The sequence below is a fragment of the Zootermopsis nevadensis genome, unplaced genomic scaffold, assembly GCF_977971745.1.
Source record: "Zootermopsis nevadensis isolate Lab colony 2312 unplaced genomic scaffold, Znev_1.0 Znev_ptg000030l, whole genome shotgun sequence".
Taxonomy (NCBI): Eukaryota; Metazoa; Arthropoda; class Insecta; order Blattodea; family Termopsidae; genus Zootermopsis; species Zootermopsis nevadensis.
The window spans coordinates 21,648,374-21,674,392 of NW_028259162.1; the positions used below are offsets into that span (position 1 = coordinate 21,648,374).

The window sequence follows — 26,019 nt, forward strand, 5'->3', positions numbered from 1 at the left end:
ATATGGACCTGTCGTCAGACAGAACACCAAATAAATAAATAAATGAAGACTACATTTTTTATTTTATTTGTTCCAGGAAATATATCAACTGAGTGTAACTGCTTTGTGTCGGGTTTTAGTTGTAATCCGATACTATTAGAAGAATAATTAAGGTAGAACGAGATTTCTGAACGAGGTCAGTTCGTATGTTTTACAAACTGAATACTGATGTACGCTAAATGAAATTTATGGAGTGTAATCACGTGCTTTTAGTTTTGCGGGTAGCCTAATGCACAGGCCGATGCTGTTGCCCTCGTGGGCCACTCCCTAAAAATAACAACGCCCTGTGTATGCGACATATTCAATTATATTATTGCGGGAAACAGCAGCTGTTAATACGCGTTACGCGTCGTGGAGAACAGACGTTCGTCCTGTAGACCCATAATTTTGTTGTCACTTAAGGAATTTCATACCCAGGATTTGCATTGACAAGTGACGTAACATTGCAGCTTAATGACAGCGCGTGCTGACCTATAATTTGCTTCTCGAGACACCGTATTTTGCTAACCAAAGGAGCTATGGAACAGGGGCACGCCTCAACCCGCATAGCCGACAGTACAGAAGGAAGGGCGACTGGTCCAGCTCTCCCATCAGCTGACGTTTTGGGGTCTTCCTCTCGCTACGTGTATGTTTGTTGTATAGGCTCGGAACTATGTAGCGGACACTGTACATCACGAGACGCACGATTTACGCAGACATCTGACTCTTCAGGATGCTGTGAAAAATTAGTTTGCGACGGAATCTGAGCTCCGTACAGAAGTAGGTAGACTGCTTTATGACAGGTTTATTGAAAATTTCCCGTATAAAATCTACTATATAAACCGATTTGGTGAATATGATACAAAACATTTGAAACCGGAACACTCTGTGTATAAGAAAGTGTCTGTTTTACATCCGACCGTGTTGGTAGCGTCCTACACGAGCTCCGTACGTGATGTTCTGTTACAAACTTGGTTTTTCTTCACAGGCAGAGCCATGGTGTGTATTTCGTAAAAAAAAACCCATTCTTTTTCAGCGGTCGTAAGCAAAGAATCGGCCGTGGTCTATTCTGGCGTATTTTTGTGAGGTTCCGTATTTATCTCAAGTAACTGAGAGCAAAGGGTGGATCAGATATGATCCCCGTACCACTTCCTGCATGCCCCGGGCCTATTTCGCCTCTCAGGTATGTGACGAGAATTTACTCCTTCAGTTCAGAAGGGTTGAATGACATGAATCGATATTGATTTTATGATGAAGGCGTGGCGTGGTCTCCGTCGAATTAGGTTGAATAATTGACAGACATTCACCCACTGCATTGCCTCGGCTTTGAGTTGGCTGCCGAGTGGACACCAAGAGCCCTACCTGAGGCTAATCCACTCTTTGTGCTGGTTACTTCAAACCACAGATGTGTCGCTTTATTGAAAGAGAGAAGTGAATTGTTCAAGGTTACTCGAGTTTCTAGTTCGGAAGTCAGTTCTCTGTGAAGTCCATTCGAAAAATTATCTGTTTGTCATCCTGTAATAAATAATTTCTCTGTAACTTTGCTCTCGTTGTGACGTTTTAGTCCAATCTCCGCCAGTCTCCGCGGTATGGACCAGTTCTGCAGTAACCTTGTTCCAGAAGTTGCCACCTACCCCTCCCCAAAAAAGTCAGGGCCGCGTCCCTACAGAAAGTCGTCTCATCCAGCGTCGGTGAGTCGAGCATCGGAGCGACTTTTTCTGAAAGGCTAGTAGCGTCGGTGAGTCGTTCCTTCGTACGTCTGATCGTCGTCGCCCCCCTGGGTTGCTCGTTAGTGCGAGCGTTAGATTTAGATTCCTTCTTCTTGTTTCTTTTTTGTTGTTGTAATTTTTAATAAATTCTTCGCCGTGGAAAAATGAGTTCTTCGCGACACGTGGAAATGAAGTGCCAGTGGACACGTGACGCCAGAAAGCGTCTCTGTCGCTGTCCCAACAGCAGGCAGCGTTGAAGAAGCAGACATTAGTGTTAGAAGTGCATTTTATCGGAGGAAAAGACAGAATCCATCTCGTACGTGGATTTATTCCACTGTCGACGGCGATCGGCGCCCACAGTGTTCGATTTTTCTCTGAGATGTCGGCAAATGACAGTTTCGAGTCTGTTATAGTTAAGACACGTCGATGAACTCAATTCTATCAAAGGGGTTAGCGTGCTCACCACTGGACCCAAGATTCGCGGTTTCAAATCCGGCCGAGGTCGATGGATTTTTGAGGATGATAAAAATCCTTCGGAGGGGAAGTGAAGCCAGAGGTCCCATGTCGTAGATTTACGGCATGTAAACGAACCTTACGAGCATGATACGAGATGTTTCGTAAGCAAAACTTAGTGGCCATTTCTCACCCAAGTCTCTCCTGATTCACTACTAGATGGCTCTAGTAGTCAAATCAGGATTTAGTAGAAATTTTGCAGAGGCGGTGGGATTGTCACTCACTGCTCATATATGAACACTTCAAAGACCGAGAAACCTCAAAATGGAGGCGGCCAAGATCCACACCAGGGTTGTAGAGCCACTGATGTTGATGATGGTCAAAGGACGACGTGAGCGAACAGTTAACAGAAAGAATTAAAGAAAAACCCAAATCAACTTGACGCATTGGCCGACGTTTTCAGTTTCTTGAGTGTGTGCGCTGTTGCTTTGAGAATGAAGACCAGTTGTTTCGGTATCCACTTCAAGGTTGAACTAAGGATGAAACTGAATCCCTCTCGTGCGTCGTGGAAATCAGACGCTTTATCGCTGACATAATCTGCTGCGGTAAACTAACGGAGGGTTGCCAATAATGTAAAATAAGTTTTACCGCATCTCCTAAAACATATTTTACGTCACAAACTGAGTCAGTACCATTTTTCAATTGAATTTCTGGCTCCAGTTATATGTCAATATTCCTTGCGGTAGAAAGTGGGGTGGGGGTGGAAACCAAGACGCTCCGCTGCCATGTTCGTCATTCAAGACGGAATGCACTTCTAATGTTTGTGCTTTAAAAGACTCAGAGGAGATTTGTCTTCGACCTGTTCAGGGTTTCAGCGAACGAAAATTGATTTGCAGTGGCCACTTAGAAAAAAAAAAAATTAAACATTTCTGATGCTTATTGGTGATGCAGTATTTGTTGAGATCGCTGATATGTTCGACCTCAAGACACACAACCACGTCCTGCGGCAGGGACTTCGCTTTTCATGAGGATATAAATAAACTTTTTATGGCCGACACACAACTTCGAATAACACGACAGGAACACACGAAGACCAATTTACGTGATCGCTTTATGTTCTGGAGAGTGTAGAAATGACCAACCTCACTAGTTCAATAAACGTGTGCTCTGGCTAGTTGGAACACAAGGCGTAGTTAGGTAAGGTTTTTGGCCGGAGGGGATGTCTGCAAACACATTCAGAGTGCGCGGAGGAAGGGGCTTGTTTATCCAGTGTTCTGTGACCTTGGCAGGGAATGCATACAAACAAATGTTGGGGTCAGATGGCTTACTGGGGAGAGACTATGTCTGTAAACAGAAAAATACCCAAGAAATATAGCCAAGTTCCATTGAACTTTGCGGGGTAAACAGTTTTGATGCAATTCCATACGGAGGTTCAACCCAGGAGTCTAATATCGTCATCTTCAATGACTGTTATCGGTTTCTTCGTTGGTAGTATCATCAGGCTGCCTCGTTCATAAACACGTTTTGAAAAGAACTGTGGACATTTATCTCAATTCCCACTGTTTCAGCCATTTTTAAAACGGTGCGCTATAAAATTGATTTTCGTTCAAACATTGTACACCAATACTGGTCTTGGTTTCCGGTGTTGCGACAATGACTCCGGGCCACGCGGGCTACTTGCTTCTAAGGAGAAACGCCGCAGATTAGCATGGACGGGCCTGTAATGTGTTCTCCGCTCACGCTAGAGCCTGAAGAACAGAGCTAAGAGGTTACTTGAGCGAGTTAACTTCGCATGGGAACAAAAGATTGATTCGTGAACTCCGTTAGACGGAAAATATAATAGATAATTTATTTTATTCGGTGTATCTGACAGGGACGGAGCAGTGTTCTTGTCAGAGTTTTGCTGTTTTCGTTTCGAAATTGATGAATTATTGATTGTACCCTGTAGCTGTTTGAGGCTTTACACACTCAAGAGAAAAGCAATTATTCAGCGTCGTATTAATAATCACTGCCTAATGTCAGACGCTAGCAGGCAGGCTTATCGCGTTAAAAAAACAACACAAATGTCAAACTAATTACACCCTACTTTAGAAATTTCCTACATCGTATCGAACAAAACCTATAAATTCTCTTTGAATATTTATATTTAATAGAAGCGAAGTGAAGTGATGTAATGTAATGCTTGTAGCGGGTAGGCCTACAAGCAGGGGCTGCGTTGCACCGTGCAGTCTGAAATGATGGATGGTGTTATATCCTCCGAAACGTCGACATAAAGTCTCAGGAAGGCAGAAATCAGAAGACGTGCCTTCCGAATTAGAGTCCAGATTGATTCCAGAACATCGTGTTCGGGAACAGGTTAGAGTCTCGGACGCAGAGGTTAATTTGTGCAATCTTATACATTATTTTCATAAGTTTCCTGGGAGGATGGATGCTGTGCCCTGGGCTTCACTTGGAAGGCCCGCGATACTGGAGTTCTTAAATCATTACTCGGTGACAGATGCAAGTGACAGGTGACTGACGGACGGCGGGGAAAACAGCTGAGTCCACAATGGCGCTTGACACAAATAGCAGACCGGCATTATGGGAGTGTTATATGAAAATTGTAGGATCTATAGACATTTTAGAAAGTTGTTTAACGTAATTCCTTTTCGTGCGAACTTGTCAACTGATTTTCAGATATTTTTTTTCCCAGCGTGTTCCTTGGTTTCCTGGGACCACTCTACGAATTTACTTATAAGCAGTTTATTTCACGTTGAAAATACGACGAAACTCCCCTAATTTTTATACGAATTACATTGTACTTCATGCGTCAGAGCAGAGGAACTGAGACCTCGTACACTTGCTGAAGATGGACGGGTCGTTTTGCTTGTGCAGGTGAGACGCCAGGCAAGCGACGTGCGAGTTTAGTCTATACAGAGTGTCCCACGAACTCTGCCAACTTCGGCTGCTCATCCAGTGGCTTATTTTGAGTGTAAAATATCATAGTAACCTGGGCCGAGATCAGCCGTTGCGTGGTTACGATGGACAGAAAGATTATTTATTTAGTGTTCTGTCTGACGATTAAATGAAGATTTTTTAATGGAATGAGAAATTAATCAGCTATATAGGATTGATATGTTACTCTGTTCAGCGTGCGTCATGAAATGACATACGTTCTTAATGTTCAAAATGATCTGCATTGGCCACGCAGAACCCAGCTGATTTCAAAACAGCGCGTGTGCTTCGTGATTGTTCTGCATGAGAGCAGCACCGTCTACTACGCACTGTAAGATTTTATATCGTGTCTGCGATTTATTCTGTGTCACGAAATCCTCAGTTTATCCTCGCAAGTATAAGTCGTTGTGTGTCAAGTCCGGCGAACGGGATGGCCAGGCATGCCGACCCCCCCACGACTAATCCAGTGATTTCCGTATCACCGATTCAAGTACTGTACGGGGTAACGTCGTGTTGAAATCACGTGTTTAATCTGACGCGGAGAGAAATATCGTAAAAAAGAATGTCCCGTTGGAAATTCAGGTAGCTGGTCGTGACGTCATCGCGTCACACGTTCATGGAAAAGCGACGTTGCGGGGGTATTCGGGGGTAATATGTCGGTGTTATGGCATTTGGTTATTTCCATATCGCGTAAATTTTCTCTCACTGCCTCAGGATGGTCGAGGCTTTCAGCAGGAACGGGCAGACTAGCATTTTTGGACGATTGATTGACGTAGATTCAGAAAGAGCTCGTTGATGATGAAAACTCCCGCGGCTAATGGACGTTCATTTAAAGATAAGTGTATCGAGTGTTTGTTAAATGTGGAAAGGGCCAGAGCGATGAGAGTAGATTTATTAGGTAATTACATAACTGCTGAGAATTGGGCATTGTTTTTTTTTTTTAAATTTTCCAACCATTACTGAAGGATTTTATCAACAGAATAAAAAACGTGTATTTATTTATATTTTTGATGCTGTTTTCAGTTTTCCTTTTTATCAAAGTAGTTTTCAAACTAGATGCCAGACTGTCGAAAAAGTTGATGCCTGTGAACGGAATTCGATTCCATGGGGACATTGGTTTAGTACGTCGCCAAAGACCTGACTGACATGGTTTTGTTCGTATTTATCGACACTATTTAAAGAAGACGCATGAGCCGGGATAGCTCAGTCAGTATTGTGACTAGCTACGGGCTGGACGACCGGGGTTCGATCCCCGACGGGAGCAGAGGATTTTTCCTCTAGCCTCTGCGTCCAGACCGGCTCTGGGGCCCACCCAGCCTCCTCTACAATGGGTACCGGGGTCCTTTCCCGGGGGTAAAGCCGGCCGGGGCGTGATGCTGACCACTCACCCCCATCTAGTGCCGGGGTCAAGGAAGAGAGGAGCTATACCTTTTCTCACCCCAAGCGCCTACATGGCGTATAGTGGGACAAACTTTACTTTTACTGAAAGAAGACGCATATGATATATATAAAGAGGATGAGAATGAAGTTTTCGACGCAACCCAGCGACGTCGTCTTTCAAAAAACTTCTTTAACATTCATAGATTAAGGGACTTTCAAAGTATAACGTACAGCACGCATTACATTGATTGCCCAGATGACAATAGAACGCCAAGGCCCTCTGAATCGATGTTGTTTTGTCAACCATCAGTTTCCGTTGAAAAAAAATGATTCGATAGGGAAGAGAGAAGAATAGTTTAAGACCTAACCTTAGGAATTTTGGTAAAAACAGTGGGAAGTTTGTGCATAAGACCGCAATTCGATTCAAAGATACGCAACCCTAAGTCAATAAATCGAGATATTCCGAAATCACACCTACTTATTACAGAGCTCTACTAAGGAAACTGATAGTATCTCATCTAGTCAAGAAATGCCTCGCCTTTGATGGATTCAAAATGTTCATTATAGTATTCGCAGAAACCCGCCACTGAGCCATATGAATCTAATCAATGCCTCCCAATCCTATTTCCCTGAAATCCGTTTTAATATTATTCTACCATCTACGTCCAGGTTTTCCGAGTGATCTTTCTGCTCAGGCTGTGGAGCAAAAACTTTGTGCATAATGTTTCATGTCACCCACGCGTTCTACGTGTTCCGCCCATGCCATCTTACTTAATTTGACACTCGTAATAATTTTTTATTCCCATTTAATGCCGCGCTAGTTGATTAAACGTCATTGCATGAACGCAGAAGAAAAACTGAGTTATTTATTTGTCCGCTGTTATTTATACGACATATCAACTTCTCTGTTAGTCATAAACGTTGAATCCTGGTCACGTGACTGGGATTAATTGCGAGCAGTCAAATGTACGCCAGAGCGTTCATCGCTGTTCTGTGGTGCCCTCATTAAGGCTTTGACCGGGATGTTCTTTTGTTAAATCTTATGTGGTACCGCCTGATTCGACTTCTAATGTTTAAGTGAAGTGTTTTCTTCGCGGTACGGTCTGGATTCGTAAATATTATGAAGACGAGCTTCGGCTTCAAAGGGTTAACCAGCTGATTTTCGTAATGGTGAGGTGAAGTGTTTTCTTCGCGGTACGGTCTGGATTCGTAAATATTATGAAGACGAGCTTCGGCTTCAAAGGGTTAACCAGCTGATTTTCGTAATGGTGAGGTGAAGTGTTTTCTTCGCGGTACGGTCTGGATTCGTAAATATTATGAAGACGAGCTTCGGCTTCAAAGGGTTAAGTTCCAGGAGTAAACCTGACGATGACCTCCCACCTATGTTTGCTGCTTAGGTCATGGTCCTCCTTGCCCCAAAACGCTTTCGGGGTGTGGTCTTTTGGGAGGGAAATTCCTGTTTAGAATTGCTTTGAAATTACGGGTAATTAACCACATTCCTTCAGCATATGCTAATACTGAAAGCAATTAAGCGATCGCTGACTCAGTCGCTGTGAACTGATCGCCGTTCAGATGAAAGTAATGATGAACGCTGAGCTTAATTTCAGGTAATTTCACTGGCACTGAGGGAAATTTCATTCTGCCAACAGTTCGTTGTCAGGTAAACTAAAAATAACTTTATACGGAAGTTAGAGAGGATTCTGTTACGTGACTATTACGTACGGAGAGAAATTTACGCGGCTCGCGTTGCGTAAGGCGAACACGCACGGCATTTGATTGTGTTTTTGAGACTGAACACACAATACCATCTAAAGCGAGTCACTCAAGAGTATTATATTAGAGTTGCAGTTTCAGGTGGTCCTTAGGCAGTTGAGATTAAGTGAGATGCGATTTCAATTTTTTTGAAAAATATTCTCTTTTATGCCTTATTTAGTCGGGGTGTGTCAGATGACACACATTTACGCCAGAGGCGTGCTGACATGGTAAACAATATACTCAAAATTCAACATTACGTTTCTGCTCTACTCTGAAATAATCCTCTTTCTAAGTATGATACACAAGAACATGTGCTTCCTCGTGTACGAGGTGCGATCGGAAAGTTTTAAGACTGCGCCTATAAAAACCCGTACACTTATCTCAGGTATTAAATTCATCCATCACCCTCGAAGTAGTTCCCCTGGGAGTGAACACAACGATCCCAGCGCCGCTGCCAAGCCTGGAAGCATCCCTGGAAATCTTTCTTTGTCAGCCTGTCAAGCACCATCTGCGATTCTGCCTGAATCTCTTCTATCGTCTCAAATCTCCTTCCCTTTAGCTGAATTTTCATCTTTGGGAAGAGGAAACCTTAGAAAGGAAGTTGGGGTCGGTGCTTGCAAGATCTTTGAGCCCCTGACAAACGAGAAGTCGATTCTGCTTCTGGTCCTCAGACAGGATGCGTCGCATGTGGAGTTCTTCCTTTAGAATCAGCTGACAGGTCCCATAGCCTATCCCAACAATGTCGCACAAGTCGTTGATGGTACGACGTCGATCTTCGTGAATGGCCTGCCGAATCTTCGTAACATTTTCGGGCGTTGTGCTCGAAGATGGTCGTCCAGAACGCTCGTCATCATCGACAGAGGTTCGGCCATTTTTAAAACGTGAATGCCACACAAAAGTTTGTGCACGACCCATTGCGGACTCCCCAAATGCTTGCTTTAGCATTTCATAGGTTTTCGTAGCCGTTTTGGCGAGTCTTTGGCAAAATTTGATGCACACGCCATTCCGAAATCGCAGGAGGGTCGGTGTAATGCACTACCAAAACGCCCGTAACTAAGAAACAAATGCTAATTCGATGATGCCGGCTGGCACACTGATTCACTATGAATGTAGGCCGCACCCCTTAAAGGCAGAAGCTCGTACTACATCCGGTTCGCCCGCTATTGACACAGTCTTGAAACTTTTCGATCGCACCTCGTATGAGGAAAATATCTGGTCATATCCTGTGTTTGTTTTTAATTTGCGATTATTCACCTGTGTTGGTGTTTGCTGAAGGTTTGACGAGCTGAACATCGTTGTGTTCAGTCCACCAGCTGTCTTTTTCTCAGAGGCCGAGGAAAGTAAGAGTTTCGTCAGTGAGACTGCATACATTTTACATAGGGCATATGGTCCCGTCTTTCTTGATCAATACGCAGACGTCAGACTCAGGCAACACACGAAGAGATCCTCATTGTTTGAAATAATAATGAGTTTGAGAGACTGCGATATCAAAATCATTTTGCAGTTTCCTTCTGGTTAAGAATTTGTTCTTGGACGTAAAAGAACGTGATGTTGTGTATGTCACTTTTGCAGTTGAAAGAATGTGTTTGAATCTGGTCGTTGTGCATTCTGTGTTGATTGGCCTTCGCAATTAGCCTCTTCACGGCCCCCCGCCCCCTATTCCAACAGCGGGCCCCTTCCAATGTCTTGTTGCAAAGAAATACCATTACCAGACAGTCCATTTGTGGTAAATGTTGATAAATGTTTTCTGTTCTTGTATTGAGCTGCATTGTCAGTATTGAAGTGTATGAATTTCTTTAAGTTACGAAATTGCAGTGCACGTATCGTACTAAAGCCATTTGAGACGAATGAAATGTATTATAATCAACTCACAGTCACAAATTATAGAAAAGGGAAGAATTTAAAGCGTTGATCTTTGATATAAATAATGATGATGATTTACGTGATTGTTTGTCCAGTGAGGACCCCTTAATGACATCTTGGAGTTTGAATAATTATCTGAGAAGTCTGTCAGATTTGTGAAATTGTATGATTGCAGACTTTATTTTGAATTTTAAATATATATATAATATTTGGAAATATCATGATATCAAGTTACTTCGGACATTTTACAGACGAGATTTTCAATGAATTTGTCAGAATGCTGTGTGTACTTTATTGTTGTATCATTAAGTTCGTTCTGAATAATATCTCTCATTTTTCTGCAACAGGACATGAATTACGCGTACCACACGCACAATTCTTATTATTTATGTGGCCATTTTCTACATTCCGTCTGTTACTTTCGTTATATTTCGTGCTCTGTTTCCACCAAATTTCAGAGAACATGGCAACTACTTTGTCATTGTCTGCAAAGTGAGGCTGATGCTCTTAGGAGTACAGTGGTAAACTTTGCAGGATGCTGTAATCCACATATCAACAAATCTTTGTATAAATGACAAATGCGTGTGTGATCTGTCAGACTTCATTAAATGAGGAATTAAAATGAACGTAATGAATTTCAGTTATCTGAGGAATACCTGAGGTTGCAAAATCTCTGTCGAATTTTATTCTTCAGGCGGTAATGGATGCAGAGTTTAATACTTGCAACAGTTTAGAGATACGTGGCATTATAAATCTACATTTTTGGCTGTGTTACAAAAGCCACGAAATTTTGTGCCAAGTTTTGGTCTGAAATATGACCCTCTGGCTCTCAACGCCAACAGGGCACGTATTTCCTGAAATTACGTAATAGATACAAAGAGAGTAAAATTATGTAGGACTTATGGCGTTTTCAAGTGGGGGAAAAATTACGTAGTTCAATGCTCTGTTATAAGAAAATACTTGAACCTTCAAAGCAAACTCAGAAAATACTGTCAGAACGCACATGCAAACTCTCAGGAGACTGCAATTTTAGCATACAAAAGTTGTGCACAGTTTGAGATTTTGGGTGCCACTGATTTTTCCAAAATATTTTGAATTTAGGTGCAATGACCCACGTATTAAAATATTTAATTAATAGAGCGATAATACGCTTACAATTTGTAGATTATAAAATGCTAAAATTTTGTAAGAGTTTCGTGGTTTGGTAAAACAATAAAGGTGAAAAGGGAATATATAAAAGCTGTGATTAATATGGTGTGATGAAGTTAGCTCAGCCGTGGTGTTATAGATGGTCGACTAGAATATTGGCGGTGATGCACAGATTGTAAAGGCCCTGTTTGGAAGACAGTGCTAAAGTGAACTCAGAGGATATTATGACGCTAGACTTGAGATAAAGGACGATGGTGTGGTCCAAAGTTTACTGAAACACACGTGAACTGGTATCAGAACCAAGGTTAAAGAACAGGGGGATCTCGTTAAAGGGTTTGAGGGTTAAAATTTATATTACACAACCCAATGGCGAAACACTGAAGTATGTAGTATTAATGATATATTCCCATATGTGAAATATAATTCATTGTGTTGACAGTACATCAATATTTATGAATCCAGCTCACTGCAGTTTGATTGCACTTATTTTAGATTTGTCATCATACAGAGCCACATCAGATTGCTAGTATCTGGATCTTCACTGGAATCAGTCCCGGGTGACTTGAAATGATTTTTGTGATGGGTAATGTGCATTATAGCAGGATCCTTTCTCATTTTATTCACTTTTCTCCTGCTAATTATCATTCCTCCATCTATCACCGCCCCACCAGTTATTTGATAGCCCTGACCAAACAACACTTCATCATAACCTCTCTCTCTAGTTACAGGTTTCACCTGTGACTCTTCACTTGGGTGTTCTTGGAGCAAGGTGACTTAAGTTTAGGTCATAATTAATATATCGTTCTTTCAGTGTGTCCTAATTCGATAATTAACAGACGCTTTGTGATTAGGTATTGGGTACGAGGGATCTTGGGGGAAAAGTCAGCTTAAAAGTTGGCAAAAGTGTTACACCTGTGTTGTTAACAAATGTATTCCTTCAATTGTTTTGAGTTTCGCGCCGTTAAGTTTGTCAAGTTGGTACTCAACTCCAGTGAAAGATGGCGTGTTGAAACTAGTATGTGGCGTTCGAGCTTCTGAGTGCAGAAATGTTTTGTGGAGTTTCTCTTAACGTTTTAACAGTCGCTGTTTATTCAGCATTGGCAGCCAAAGATTTGTGATCAGTTTACTGAAACAGATATCCAGTGAAAACCATGGAAGTAAGTCATAATTAATATAAGTTACTTCGATTAGTGTTTCTTGTGTTTTTATATTGTGGTTTCTAAAAAGGTGTAGCCAACTTTGGGTTAAATGACGTGCCAGATTTATGTAGAACAGGGTATTTTCCATTGTTAGTCGGCAAATTGCCTTTCTAATGCTTGATTTAGTACTTCAGAACTTTATTATGAAGTTAATGGTTTTATTGTAGGTTTACGTGAATATTTGTATGCTTTATTTTGCTATTAACAGGTATATGGTACTTTTATTGCGTTATATTGCACTGTTTTGTGTTTGGCTCCACTGTGCCTAATATGTTGTTCGTAATGATAAAGATGCATGTACTTTATTGGTACGTAATCGTAATTGTAGTTCATAAAAACGATAATTTGCCCAGGGCAATGACCAAACATCTTGAACATGCACATAGGAATTCTACGGGGAATCCAGTAGACCGGCCCGCCTGGGAACTCGTTCGCCCGCGCCGTCTCAAGGCTTCTCGCCAAACCACCGCGCGGAGGACCGATGACTGTAGCGTTGCTGTTTGGCTAGGTTAGGTTTTCTTGAGATACGTACAAATACAGTGAGCACTGTTCTGAACTACGGTGAACAAAATAAATTGTCGTGTTGAACATAATTTATCCATATGCGGTGCATTTGTACATCGTTCTTCATGGAAGAAGTGTAGAAATTTCTGTAAGTAGTATTGTGATAATACTTTGCCATGTAAAACAACGATTTACAACATCGTACAAAAGTGGCTTTAGTTATGGCCTTGAACGTATCTTTTTTTACCTGTAGATTGCGTAGGAAGAGTACGATACTGCAGGTGGGTTCAGAATCGGTATTGAAGGGACTATTCGATTCAGTACGTGACAAGGCGTCGTACGCTTTAAGTGATTACGTGAACAGTAAAAATAACAGATACTGGAGCACATAAAAACCTCATTCTGTTCATGAAGGCGCCCGGGATGTTTTAAAAGTTAGGGTTTGTTGAGGAATTGGAAGATCCCGTGTCTTTTCTCGAAGCAGGCGATTCCTAACTTCATGTGACATTGAAGATTGCTCTCTTCTGAGTTAAGATCCTACTGGCACTGACCAATTGCCTGTTCTGACTTTAGAATTAGGTCGTCTTGAGTAGCTGTCAGCTCACCACAAACCAGCGCGGAAGGAATTGCTCTGAAATTTGCTTTTCATCTGTCCAAATTTGTATTGTCTTACTTCTTGAGAACATTTGCATCGAGAGGAAAATCAAGAGATGCAAATGAAATGGGCGTGAATTGAAATTCGAAGTCTTAATTTAGAACTTTGCCGTCAAAGCAGTGCGAGATGAAAATGCTCTCTTCTGCATACAGATGGGAAATAAATTTCTAAAACTGTTGCGTGGAAACTGAGTTCTTCTTATTCTTAATTTCAAGGCGTATGCAAACGAACGGTGTAGTGGGTGTCTCGGGCGTGAAAGACCAAGAACAGAACACCGGGTAACGTAGCGTATTTGCGATAACACTGAATACGCGGTCGCGGACAACGGACAAGGGGTGGTGCTCCAGGTTGGGAGTTGGGCAGATGCTGACATCTGGTAACACACTTCTCAGCAGTGTTATTTGTCACGACGATACATAGAGCTCGTTGCTAGGTATACTAAAGGGACCCGGTGCACAGCAGGGCTCGGTTATGGCCGAATTATCTTGGAACACACACGACGAATAGTGGGACAGGCTCTTAACCTCGACGCGTGTAATGATCGAGCTGGTACTGCTACAAGGGAATACGTGCTGCGTTATCCTTGTCGACGTCATGCAGACGCTAATGTGTTTCGACGACTGGAGCGGCGTCTCCGTGAGACACCCAAGAGGGCACGTGAATGCAGGTCGCCCACGGATTGTACGGACACCACCCAGTGAAGATGGCAAGATGTGAATCGAAAGCCGTGGAGGAGCTCACGCGACATCGCACGAATTCTACTTCATGGCGATCAGTTTCATGCCCATAAGCGCGCAGAGCTTGTGCGAATTTCGTTTCAACCTGTATAATTCAGACTTTGTAAGCTTTTGTGTCTTTAAACGCCAGAGAATTATGGAACGGAATTTATCCAGGTCCGTTGCACTGAAACACCCGTCCACGTGTTTCGTTTTCTAACGAAATCTCCCCGGTGTTCGCTTTGTGTTGTAATTCATTCTGGAAGTAAATTGAGCGCGAAATGCTTGTTACAACGCAGTTAATTTGCATGTATTTTATTGTCTCTGTAACATTTTACAGAATGAATTCCTGGGAACGAAGCGCGATTGAAATTTTGGATTCACATGCGTGGTAAATAGATTTCAAATGCACCCTTCTCCGCAATATCGTGGTCTTCCCTCTAGCGACGTTAATTAAAAATAAATTGCCGGTCGCTGCGGTATATTGGTTACAAGCCATGCCTCGAGGTCGGAGGCTCTGTTTTTGAACCAAAAATAGAAGATTATTTCTGGTGGTTAGGTGTTTCTTTCAGTTCATTGCGTAAATGCTGTAGTGCACCTGAAATATTCGAGCCACGGTTGAGTTATCAATAAATAATAAATGGTCCTTATCTTCAAACGCGAACTGATGAACTGATAGATAAATGAGTAGATTGGAAATGTACACACACATTTTTGATTCTTGTTTTTATTTTCAAATAGTGTACCCGAAGAGTACAACTTTGTTCTTTCTTGATATTATTAAATGTGTTATCACTTATTTGGATATCTTATTTTTTATTTAGTGTTCTGTCTGACGACAGGTCCATATGAACAGGATCCTTCCATCCTTTTCTCGGACTGGGACCTGTTCATATACGTTCTTGGCAGATGATCCAGAAGTGGTTTGCCATTGCCTTCTTCTGTGTGTGAATGGAGTAATTGTTGGGATGCCACGGAGGAAAACTCCGTGTTGCCTAGACCACGGCCTTGCCCAACACAAGTTATAAATTCGGGCACCGCCGGGAATCGAACCCGAGACCCCAGGATCACAAGGCCAGCGTTCTAACCGCTAGACCACCGTGGGTCTTGGATATCTTATGAGATATTAATGCAACGTCCCGGAACGAACGTGTCCGAACGAATGAATCAGGTCATCGACTGGATCCGTGTTCTCGTTTGTCAGACTTCCGTCCAGAGGAACTTTGGTTCGAGAGTCAGAGTAAAGAAAGACAGCTTCTAGATAATGTTAATTCATCAAAACGCCTTGTTATTGCAGGTTGTGCACAAGAAAGGCATGTAACACTGGTTTGGCATATTCGCTCATTTGTCTCGAGAATAGTTGGACGGATTTTAACGAAATTTGCTGTGGGCATTATGCCATTGGAGGGTACTCTAAAATGGTACTTACCCGCTGGATGGGGAAGTGCCCGTTGGTGGAGCGGACCCTCAAACAGCGACGCCTAGGCCTTCTTAAGGCGGTGGCTCCCCAAAGAAAACGGACACACCTTCTTGGTTGACACTTTCCTTGTCAGGAGAGTGACCTGAACGCTCTTAAAACAGCTTCATCAAAGCTTATACGAGGACGAGCTAATTTATTGAGTGTGACTTAAAATCTCTCGACAGCACTAATAAATGAGCCAAGCTGAAAGGTTGTTTGTCCAAGTTCTTTAGTTAGAAACTTTGCCTCAAAACTACACGAGGGGTTGGCCACATTTGCAGTACGTCAGTCGGAATAGAGTTTGAATAGAGTAAAACGTTTTTCGTGGGCCATAAATATTACAGGGCGACCTCTGGACTTTGGCAACTGCTAAATTTGGTGGATCCGGACAAGAAAATATGTAGACTTATAAGAAAACAAAGTTGAATGAACCAACCACTTTCAACATAATTATTGGCTAGTTGTTTGTTTATCCGCCGAAAGCGTTTCGACTTTATGAAGCCATCATCAGTGGTTCATTATAGGACAAAAGAGTACATTGACGGGCTCATAAAAATATTAAAACTCACAAGAGATATTTGAGTTAAGACTGAGATTAGATGTTTTGGGTTTATTGCGTGTTTATTTAAGCACTGAAATATTTCTTCTGAGTTTAAATGTCAGTATGCGTAAATAATTTCTCTGTGACGTAGGGTCTTTTGTAATGCAGTGCGCTCTTTTATTACCTAGTCGAACGAAATTTTGTAACAAAATTAATCGATTTTATTCCGACGATTTTCATAGAAGCTTAAGATCCGTTGGAAACGTCGTGACTCGTGGGCTCTGCTGTAACATTCTGCGGGGTATCCAGCTCATGCGAAATTTAAAAACGCACGGAGAAGAAAAAGGTCATAGAGTGGTTTTTGGAGTTGAAGGTGATGTTGATGAACTCTGTCATGAGGGATTTGATAACACTTCCCATAAGCGCGGTGAATTAACCTGAATGAGCGAAGACTTTGAAGGTATTTGGGGTTTTAGTAAGGTTACTACTAATTTAAATTAAAATGTTTATTTTAATTGCTTGACATTAAAACAATCCCGAATTGGACGCTCATAATAACTAGCACTCAGGTCTGAACCTCATTTCCCTGAACTGTCATTCGTCTTTGTCCTGAGGGACCTCGTCGGTAACTGTGAAAGGGCGTGTTTGTTTGCACGTCGTACTTGGTCGAGGGTTGACCTGGGGGCACAAAATCGACTGAACGTGCTGTTTCTCTCTTATGCGCCTGCGTCGAGACATTTTGGCGACCGGAAAATTATAATTCCCTCAATCTGAATGGCGCTCACACGAAGCGGAGTGCGTGGTTCAGCCTCAGTGACTGCTCCCTCAGGCCACGGCGTCTTCGCCGAAGCTCCAGTTGGTCATCAACGTCTGCAGAACACGTACCTTCTTTATCGAGCGCCCGAGTAGAATGGATCAGGCTACGTGGAACGTTGGGGGGTGGATCACGGCCGAGGATGGCATCAGATGTTTTGGGTTTGCGAGCGCTTATGATGGACGTACAGAAGTTGCTCCGAATGTGCGTCAAGGCAGATTCTGGCCCCAGAGGCCCGTGTTTTTTTTATCTCCGGGGTTCGATCCCCGACGGGGGCAGAGGATTTTTCCTCTAGCCTCTGCGTCCAGACCGGCTCTGGGGCCCACCCAGCCTCGTATCCAATGGGTACCAGGGTCCTTTCCCGGGGGTAAAGCCGGCCGGTGCGTGATGCTGACCACTCACCCCCATCTAGTGCCGAGGTCAAGGAAGAGAGGAGCTATACCTCCTCTCACCCCAAGCGCCTACATGGCGTATAGTGGGACAAAATTTTTTTTTACTTTTTACAGTCCACGTGAGGTTTGTGGCGGACAGCTCGTCACCGGGTCCGAGTTCATTCATGTATCGTGCGACTGATCTAAGTTCCACGGACACAATATGAGCCCTTTTGGGGACATGCATGATTTCTGTGAAGTTTCCGCTTCGAAACTGTGGTTTCTTCATATGTGAGGTTCTTGAACTATATTCGGGACATACGTCAGTGTGTCTTTCAAATTTAAAATTTAAACTTACGGTCATGTGAATGATCTTATTTTGGGAAATTTTGGTAAGCATTTTATTCATTCCTTGAGGTTTATTTAAGGCTTTGACCGGGATGTTCTTTTGTTAAATCTTATGTGGTACCGCCTGATTCGACTTCTAATGGTTAAGTGAAGTGTTTTCTTCGCGGTACGGTCTGATTTCGTAAATATTATGAAGACGAGCTTCGGCTTCAAAGGGTTAACCAGCTGATTTTCGTAATGGTGAGGTGTAGTGTTTTCTTCGCGGTACGGACTGAATTCATAAATAATATTTAGACGATCTTCGGCTTCAAAGGGTTAACAACGCTGTCAGCCACTCGTACTCCGTGATGTCGGAGAAATTGCCTTTGTCTGATTTAAGGTGATATCCCGGTATTTGCGTAGATGAACTGAGGACGAACCACGATAAACGCGAGCTAGGAGGCAACCTGTCGTAGGACCTCGAGCGTACGAATCTGGAGGCATAACCACTCGACGGAGACGTTCCACGATTGACTCTGGTGGAGAAGTCCGTGGTTTGCCGACGCATCGACTCTGTCGAGTCGAAGTTCGTCTACGTAACATTTTGAAAATCAGTCCGTGTGTCAAAGAAAATACATCAGCGTTACGAAGGTCTGAAGAAATAATTTCTGTTTAAAATGCGAGTCATATGAAGCCGATGATAGAAAATGCATCATTACAGATTCTTAAAGCAGATGGTACATGTAGTTGCAGCTCGGCTTTAAAGGCTCGAACACACGGGCGTATACACTGACCAAGTCTATCGCCGTATTTAAAGCTGTATAACTGCATATCGCATTGGCTTGAGACAAACTTTGGTCAGGTTAGCACAAGGATGAAATTTCAACCGGAAGAAAAGAGAGAGAAATGTGGATTGTGGCTCCGGGTGGCGAGCAGGATCAGACGAAGGCCAACAGGGCGGTAAGATAGAAAGATTTTATGAAGCGAAATACGAATAAAAATACTTTTTAAGGACGGAGGATGACGGGAAGGAGAACACGACATCTTTTCCCACGCCAGCGATGGCCGGATGTTTGCACGTGTCTTACCTAAACAACGTCTTCGTGCTCGGACATTGGTCGGATGACTCTTTCTCGTGTGTCATGATGGAAGTGCTTACCGCAAAGTTTCTGTCTACTGCTGTGACGTAACACCAAAAGCTTCTCGCTTTTCATTATCGATTATTCCACCACGTGACTGCAAGCCTTTTCTTGGCCGTCATCTGGACCGCATACCCTTCGCCCTTTCGCGAGAATCGGGCGCGGTAAATTCTGTGAAACTCGAGGACCGCTTGAAGACGGATTCGCTGTTCCGGGGACCTCACAAAAGTAGGGAATATCATAGCCGTCTACGTTTACTAGTTCCAAGTCTAAGCTTCTCTGTTTTGCCCGAAGCGTTAAGATCCACACAACTAGAAACTTGAATTGCATTTGAAATTTAAATTAAAAATAAAATAAAAGTGGGACTTTTGGGGGGCGCTCATCGTGTAAAATTTGAGAACTGAGTCGGCTCGCATAAAACACCGATGATTGTCGGGAGTTTGGGGGTAGAGATTAAAACCGCGTAAATATTTCTCTAAATCGCTGGCCGCAGGAAATTTAAACAAAGGATTCCTGAGACCGCGAAACGCGTTCAGGCGAAAAACAACTGAAGTGTAGAGGAATGGCAGGTCTAGAATAGTAATGAAAGCGAATTACAGGCGTGGGATAAAGCTGGAAGAATTCGTCCCACATTTTATTGCGGAAGGCAGAATGCGATGGGGATGTCTGCGTCTTCTGTTGTTTTCTTACAATCACCATGGACCACCGCCACCACCCTCTGCCCCGAACCACCCTTCGTGTCAGTCCAATTCACCGTCGCTCACACTTCGAGGTTTAACTGGACATTTATCACTGTCCTAGTTTCAGATTTTAGTGACAGTCCGGACGTGTAGACACGAACATCCAAGTTGCGATCCGGTGGGCGCGCAGACGACACAAAAACATTTCTGTTGTTGAACGATTTATGTTTCGTGAACGCTTCTCAGTAACTCCCAGAAAAAAAAAGTGTTATCTTTTTAAATTCTGTCAGTTGTTAAACTAAGTTGAACGGTTTAAAAGTAGACCACGCGGGATTTTTTTTAAAAAACTATTTTAAACGAACTGGGTCATCTCACTCAACTTCAGTTTTTGTGTTCTGTTTTGGAACATATTCTCTTGCTTTGCATTCTTCTTACATTATTTCCAACTACTTAGGAAGTTTTATGTAAATTTGACGATTGACTGAAATTTTAATTCTTGTAAAATATTTTTATTATTTTCAATAGCATCATCATCTGACGGTCGAGAAGTGTCTGACACGTTCTGACCTGAAACAGATGTCAATTCGCGGTTTCTTCCTTCATTTATTTTTAAGCTTCTTGTTGGTTTTTGTACTCCGTGCCCCTGCATTCCTCAATATTTTATAATATGACCAAATCTTAATTTTATTTACGACATAATCGGGGGTAATCCGTCGAGGTTTCGCTTCCATTGGCCAGCTCAGGCATAACCGAAGATTTATGAGCGTTAAGTTTAGTTGGGTTCTGTAGGGTCCTTCACAGTTTAAGCTTAGTATATTTTATGTCGATGAATATTCGAAGGTTTGAAAACTAATGCATTTCTCCAGTTGCTTGAATAAATTTTGATAATTTTAATGGCATGTCAATATTATCTTCGCGTGACACAATATAACAAATGGACTCAGATAACGAGCTTGAATGTGCCAGAAGACAGCATTTTGTGTTTCGTCATGTTTTTAACATGGTCTTCGAATGGATTACGAGGATTTAAGTCAGCGTCATTGAATATATAATGAAAGTTAAAGCGATTATTCACTGAATATTTAAACGTTAAATGAAGGAATTGGTGACGAGATACGCCAGTGAAAAGGAAAATGATAGATGTCCTAAAAATCGCATAGACGCCATTACATAAATGATAGAAATGTTAACTTCCGGTCAAATGAGAAATGTATGTTCCGTAATTTGGAGGACATTGTTACGTTATTGTCTTGTCACACGAAACGAAATGAAATGGAAATTCTATTCCAAAATTTAAATTCAGGTATCACGTATTCCTGAATGAAGGACGTAATGGAGTCTTTTTTTTAATGAAAATAGCTTGAAAGTTGATTTTTATTTTACACGGACGAGAAGTTTGTGAATCGGTGCTTCGGCCATCTTTTATTAGCTCAGTGAACGTCCGAAGGGATTTACTCTGCCATCTGAGTGATGAATCCCGAAGCTTGTAGGCGCTTGTAGTTCCAGTACTTTTCAACCGATGTCGCTGAAATCATCTGAAGCATGTGGGCCATATTTCTTCTCTCTGTACTTCGCCACAGCAGATAATAATGATTTACGGAAACAGGAAGGGGTTGTTTATCAGCCAACACGGATCCAGTTTGAGAACGGTGGAATTGAGGTCTACACGGAGCCGACATTTTAGAATTTCACTCGGCCCGGCGAGCATTTGGCCCCGAAGCCCGAAGTTTATCTTCGGATATGCTTACCCGCGAGCCCGACTTTCTTTTATTTCAGCCCGAATAAAGCCCGATCTATTTACGATCTGCCGTGACTATCGTATGATTGATACATTTTAATGTATTAATGCCAGTAATTCTTCGATGAATTATTCAACGACGCTCTTAGAACACTGGGCATTATTTTGGCGCCTGAAGAATGGCACAAAGATATCAGATACCAAGATTGTTTGGAAAAATTTGAAGTTATTTCTGTGGAGGGGACAACTACGAAAGTCCTCGAGAAAATCAAATCGGTGTCACTCAATATGTACGCATCTGCGAACACCTATGCCATTGAGAGAATGTAGTGGCTCAGGAGGGCCCGAAATGTGCCAAAAACTTTTCGATTGCCTTAATTTAAAAGAAGCCCGAACCCGAATATTATTTGTGATAGGTCCTCCCACTGGCTGGAATTTTGGTTTCAGTCCCGGGTCTTGACTGAGATGGGAAACTTTTCATCAACGAAGGAAGTGACCTAGTTCAAGACATTGTCTCGACCTTTGTCTGGCGGTGCAGAGGAACACAGCGACAAATCTCAGATATGATGCTCAATAGCAAAGTTTAAATTCGAACTGAATACAGTTCTTTACGCTACAAATGCAACAAACTGTTGAACAGTTGCGATATTTTCGCACAGTGTGCAGTTATGTAGAAAGAAGACGTGGCCCAAAGCGAAACTGCGAAGAAAATCCACCCGGGCAATCAGACTAAACGACGTGTAGAGACCTTGGAAGTTGTCAGTGTCTGTTACGACAAGCTGTTATCAGTGCCATTGTGAGGGTTTATGTGGACATGTTCACTCTTCTATGTAAGCCGTAGCTTGCAGGGAACAATTTTTTTCAGGCGGAAAACATTCGTGTGGGACGATCCACAGTTTCTGAGACGGTCTCTGCCACCATCATCTTCAGAGTTTATGGGATAGAGACACGTCGTATTATAGCTCCAGTCTCACACGGCCGATTGGCCAAGGATACTTCACGGCATTCGGTCGCCATGAAATCTTAAGATCAGAAATAATATTTACTACGTAATCTCCCGCAGGAAATGATGAACTTGAAGATGTCCACATGTCACTATCTCTCACTACCCGGACTCATGTCGTTGTCCAGAGGCTGGATCACGTTAGAACTAGAAATCTTTCGGAACCTGTAGAAAGAATTCAGACTGGAAGTGATTTTGAAGCGTGGCCTCGAAGTCAGTGTCTCCTAGATTCGGTGTTAATTCAAGGGTAGAGACTGATAAAATACTGCACGATTTTACAGTCTCTGCATTAGGCTTTCGACAAGCAAAATCACTGCTGTGGACCTAAGTAACGAGATACCTGCCTTATATCGTTTTCTGAAACACAAGCAGGTACTCAGATACGTAATTACGGTACGTAACCCGGTTAGGTTAGGTTAGATTACGTTAAGTTGGATTAGGTTAGAATACATTAGGTTAGGTTAGGTACCAACTGCAATTCGCAGTTCTTTAGGCCTTGAATTTCCGACAGTTTGAAAAACCTTTTCACACATTATGACCTCTGTGACGACAACCACGCACGATGGGCGGAGACTATAGTTATATAATACCCCTCTGAATAAATCAAATAATGTAGCACACAAGATAAACTATAACAATCTTACACTGAGAAAAGCTTGAGGGATTTTAGACACTACAAACAAATGTCTCAGTTACATTCGAAAAGATCCTTCGCATAGCTTACTTATTTAATTAACAATTTCTTTCGGCTGTCACATTAACCGGGGTCTTGGCACGAAGAAAATGTAATAACTTTACCGAAACCCAGTAAGGATCCTACATTTATTCAAAATTCTCGTCCAGTTAGATTTTTGTTCACGACTGGAAAACTATGCGAGAAGGTTCTTCTAAAAATAGTCCAAAGTCACACTGGAAAAGGATACATTTTTAATGCAAGTCGCCCACGTCAGAGCACGCTGCTTACGAGCAACGCCACCTTAACTTTCTTCATTACTTTGTCTGTGTCTGCAGTATTTATTGACGTTGAAAAAAAAATCCTTTGATTGTGCCTGGAACCCTCGATAGTTACATGAATTATCAAAATCGCAAATTACATCATAAGAATCGAGATCATTAGCGCGTTCATTTCAATCAGAATATTCGAACTCTGGCTTCGAAAGCGAAATGTCAAAGTTGAGACAAATACTAGCAGGAGTACCGCAAAGTCCGTCCTGGCGCTAACGTCGCACAGTTTGTATGTAAATGATGTCTCCCCCCACTAGCACCAGGTATTCATGTAACCCTCGCTGCTGAGGACACATGCGTGCGTTGTGCAAAAGGTTTAAGGGTTAGGTTCTCAGAAAGTTGCAGCGCTCAGTTCGATGGCGAAGTGGTTTGAGGGCTGGAGCGTAAACACGGACGAAAATAGATTTGGGCAATTTATTTCTTTCGTAAACCAAGTAAAATATCTCGGTGTAATCTTTGATAGGAAGATCACACGGAGAATCCAAATTTAAACGATTGAAGCCAAGGTCTTTTTTAAGTCTCATGTTTTTTCTAACCTGAAGGATTAAGCCTAAACTTCAAACTAGCCCTTCATGAAGTTTAAATAGGGTGCACAGTGGATTATGCCTGCCCCACTAGGGAATTTGAGGCAACCCCCCCGTCCCGTGGACTTACAGCGCCTCCAAAACGCGGTTCTCCAAACCATTCATAAGTTTCCAAAGGCACGCAGCACTCCGTGATTTGCCTGCGACTTTCGGAATTCCGTTGATATGAAATCATGAAAATATTCTCAACATAGGACAAGGCGAAGGCCGAGACAACAACGAAGTGGTTTAAACTTGCCGTCGGCCAAGCGTAAGACCGTTCCAGCGATAAAACTGTCTTCATTGCGTGCCCTATGTAAGATAAGAACCACGGAACAGATAAGTCAAATGAGACTTAGAAAAGTAAGTTCACACTGGAAGGATAGCGTTTAGGGAGACGTCTCCGTGTAGCCGTGTAGGTGGCAAAACTGGTGCTAATTAAAACTGCCCTGTCTGTAATTGGAACATGATTCTGTTCATTGAAAAGTATCGTTAGAGTCAATCAGACAATGCCTTTTGTGTGTGCCATTTATTTTGTAATTGACTTCTCCCTTCCACCTCCACTCAGAAGAATCCTCCTTGAGAAACTCGCACTGCGCTCTCCTATTCACGACATTCGCTGCTCTCTGTGCGACCTGAATGCTCATTAACTTGTTCACAAGAACCCACGACCGGCCAATATATTGAACCAGATTAATTATTTATTCAAATCCACACCCTCAAACACTTATTTAGTGTTATCATCCTTCTACGCCAAGGTCTACCGAGTTGTGTCTTCCGTTCGGGCTTTCCAACAAAAACCTTTTACTTATTTTTCCTCTCTCCAAAGCGTGCTACATGCCGTGCTCATCTCATCATATCAGAATCGATCGTAATAATAATATTTCTTGTACATTGAAAAATATGAAGCTCATTATCATGTAGTTTTCTCCAGTTTGCTGTTACATCAACCCTGTTTTGTCCAAATATTATCGTAACCTAACCTGTCATATAGCCACGGTGGTCTAGCGGTTAGAACGCTGGCCTTGTAATCCTGGGGTCTCGGGTTCGATTCCCGGCTGGTGCCCGAATTTATAACTTGTGTTGGGCAAGGCCGTGGTCTAGGCAACACGGAGTTTTCCTCCGTGGCATCCCAACAATTACTCCATTCACACACAGAAGAAGGCAATGGCAAACCACTTCTGGATCATCTGCCAAGAACGTATATGAACAGGTCCCAGTCCGAGAAAAGGATGGAAGGATCCTGTTCATATGGACCTGTCGTCAGACAGAACACTAAATAATAATAAGATGAGGTGGTCTAGCGGTTAGAACGCTGGCCTTGTAATCCTGGGGTCTCGGGTTCGATTCCCGGCTGGTGCCCGAATTTATAACTTGTGTTGGGCAAGGCCGTGGTCTAGGCAACACGGAGTTTTCCTCCGTGGCATCCCAACAATTACTCCATTCACACACAGAAGAAGGCAATGGCAAACCACTTCTGGATCATCTGCCAAGAACGTATATGAACAGGTCCCAGTCCGAGAAAAGGATGGAAGGATCCTGTTCATATGGACCTGTCGTCAGACAGAACACTAAATAAATATATATAATAATAACCTGTCATAGAACTCGTTCAATGTATGTCTGCCGGTACGTTCATAGATGGCAGATGGATTGCACGGTAGCAAGACTCCCCTGAATTTAGGTTGCTCGTAATGCCCCCATGAATCCAGTTCTGATCTATAAACGTCGTTTCCAAATATTTATTCTCAAAAAGGCTGTCTTTTGTGTAATTACATTTATCCTCGGTTGGTGCATGCACACTCATGAAAATAATAAAACACGAACGACTCCTCGGTATTATAAATGGCGTCCTATCACATACGAACTCTGTCCTCTTAATTGCTAATATGATTTCCTTTACGTATTTGAATGTCTCTAAGTGATTATCTGCATCCCCATATCCATAGAAGAATGTATAATCGCCTGTTGGTTCGAAACCACCCTTGTCCCATCTAACTCTCTGTATCTCCAATAAATCTAACTTAAATTTTACTAATTCTGC

The 26,019-nt window shown here is 42.5% G+C and overlaps 1 protein-coding gene across 3 annotated transcripts in view; it reads left to right on the forward strand.

Moving 5' to 3' along the window:
• Positions 1 to 26,019, forward strand: part of Syt7 (Synaptotagmin 7) — a 128,135-nt gene that overhangs the window by 9,720 nt on the left and 92,396 nt on the right. The window contains exon 1 of one of the 3 annotated variants that reach the window (XM_087358576.1): positions 12,397 to 12,418. The exons of 1 other annotated variant lie outside the window; for it this stretch is intronic. In XM_087358576.1, coding sequence (XP_087214702.1) covers positions 12,413 to 12,418 — 6 coding nt within the window. In that variant the 5' untranslated portion in view covers positions 12,397 to 12,412. Of the gene's footprint in view, positions 1 to 12,396; positions 12,419 to 13,092; positions 13,113 to 26,019 lie in introns of those variants that run through there. One more of the 3 variants, XM_087358580.1, reaches the window with a different exon arrangement.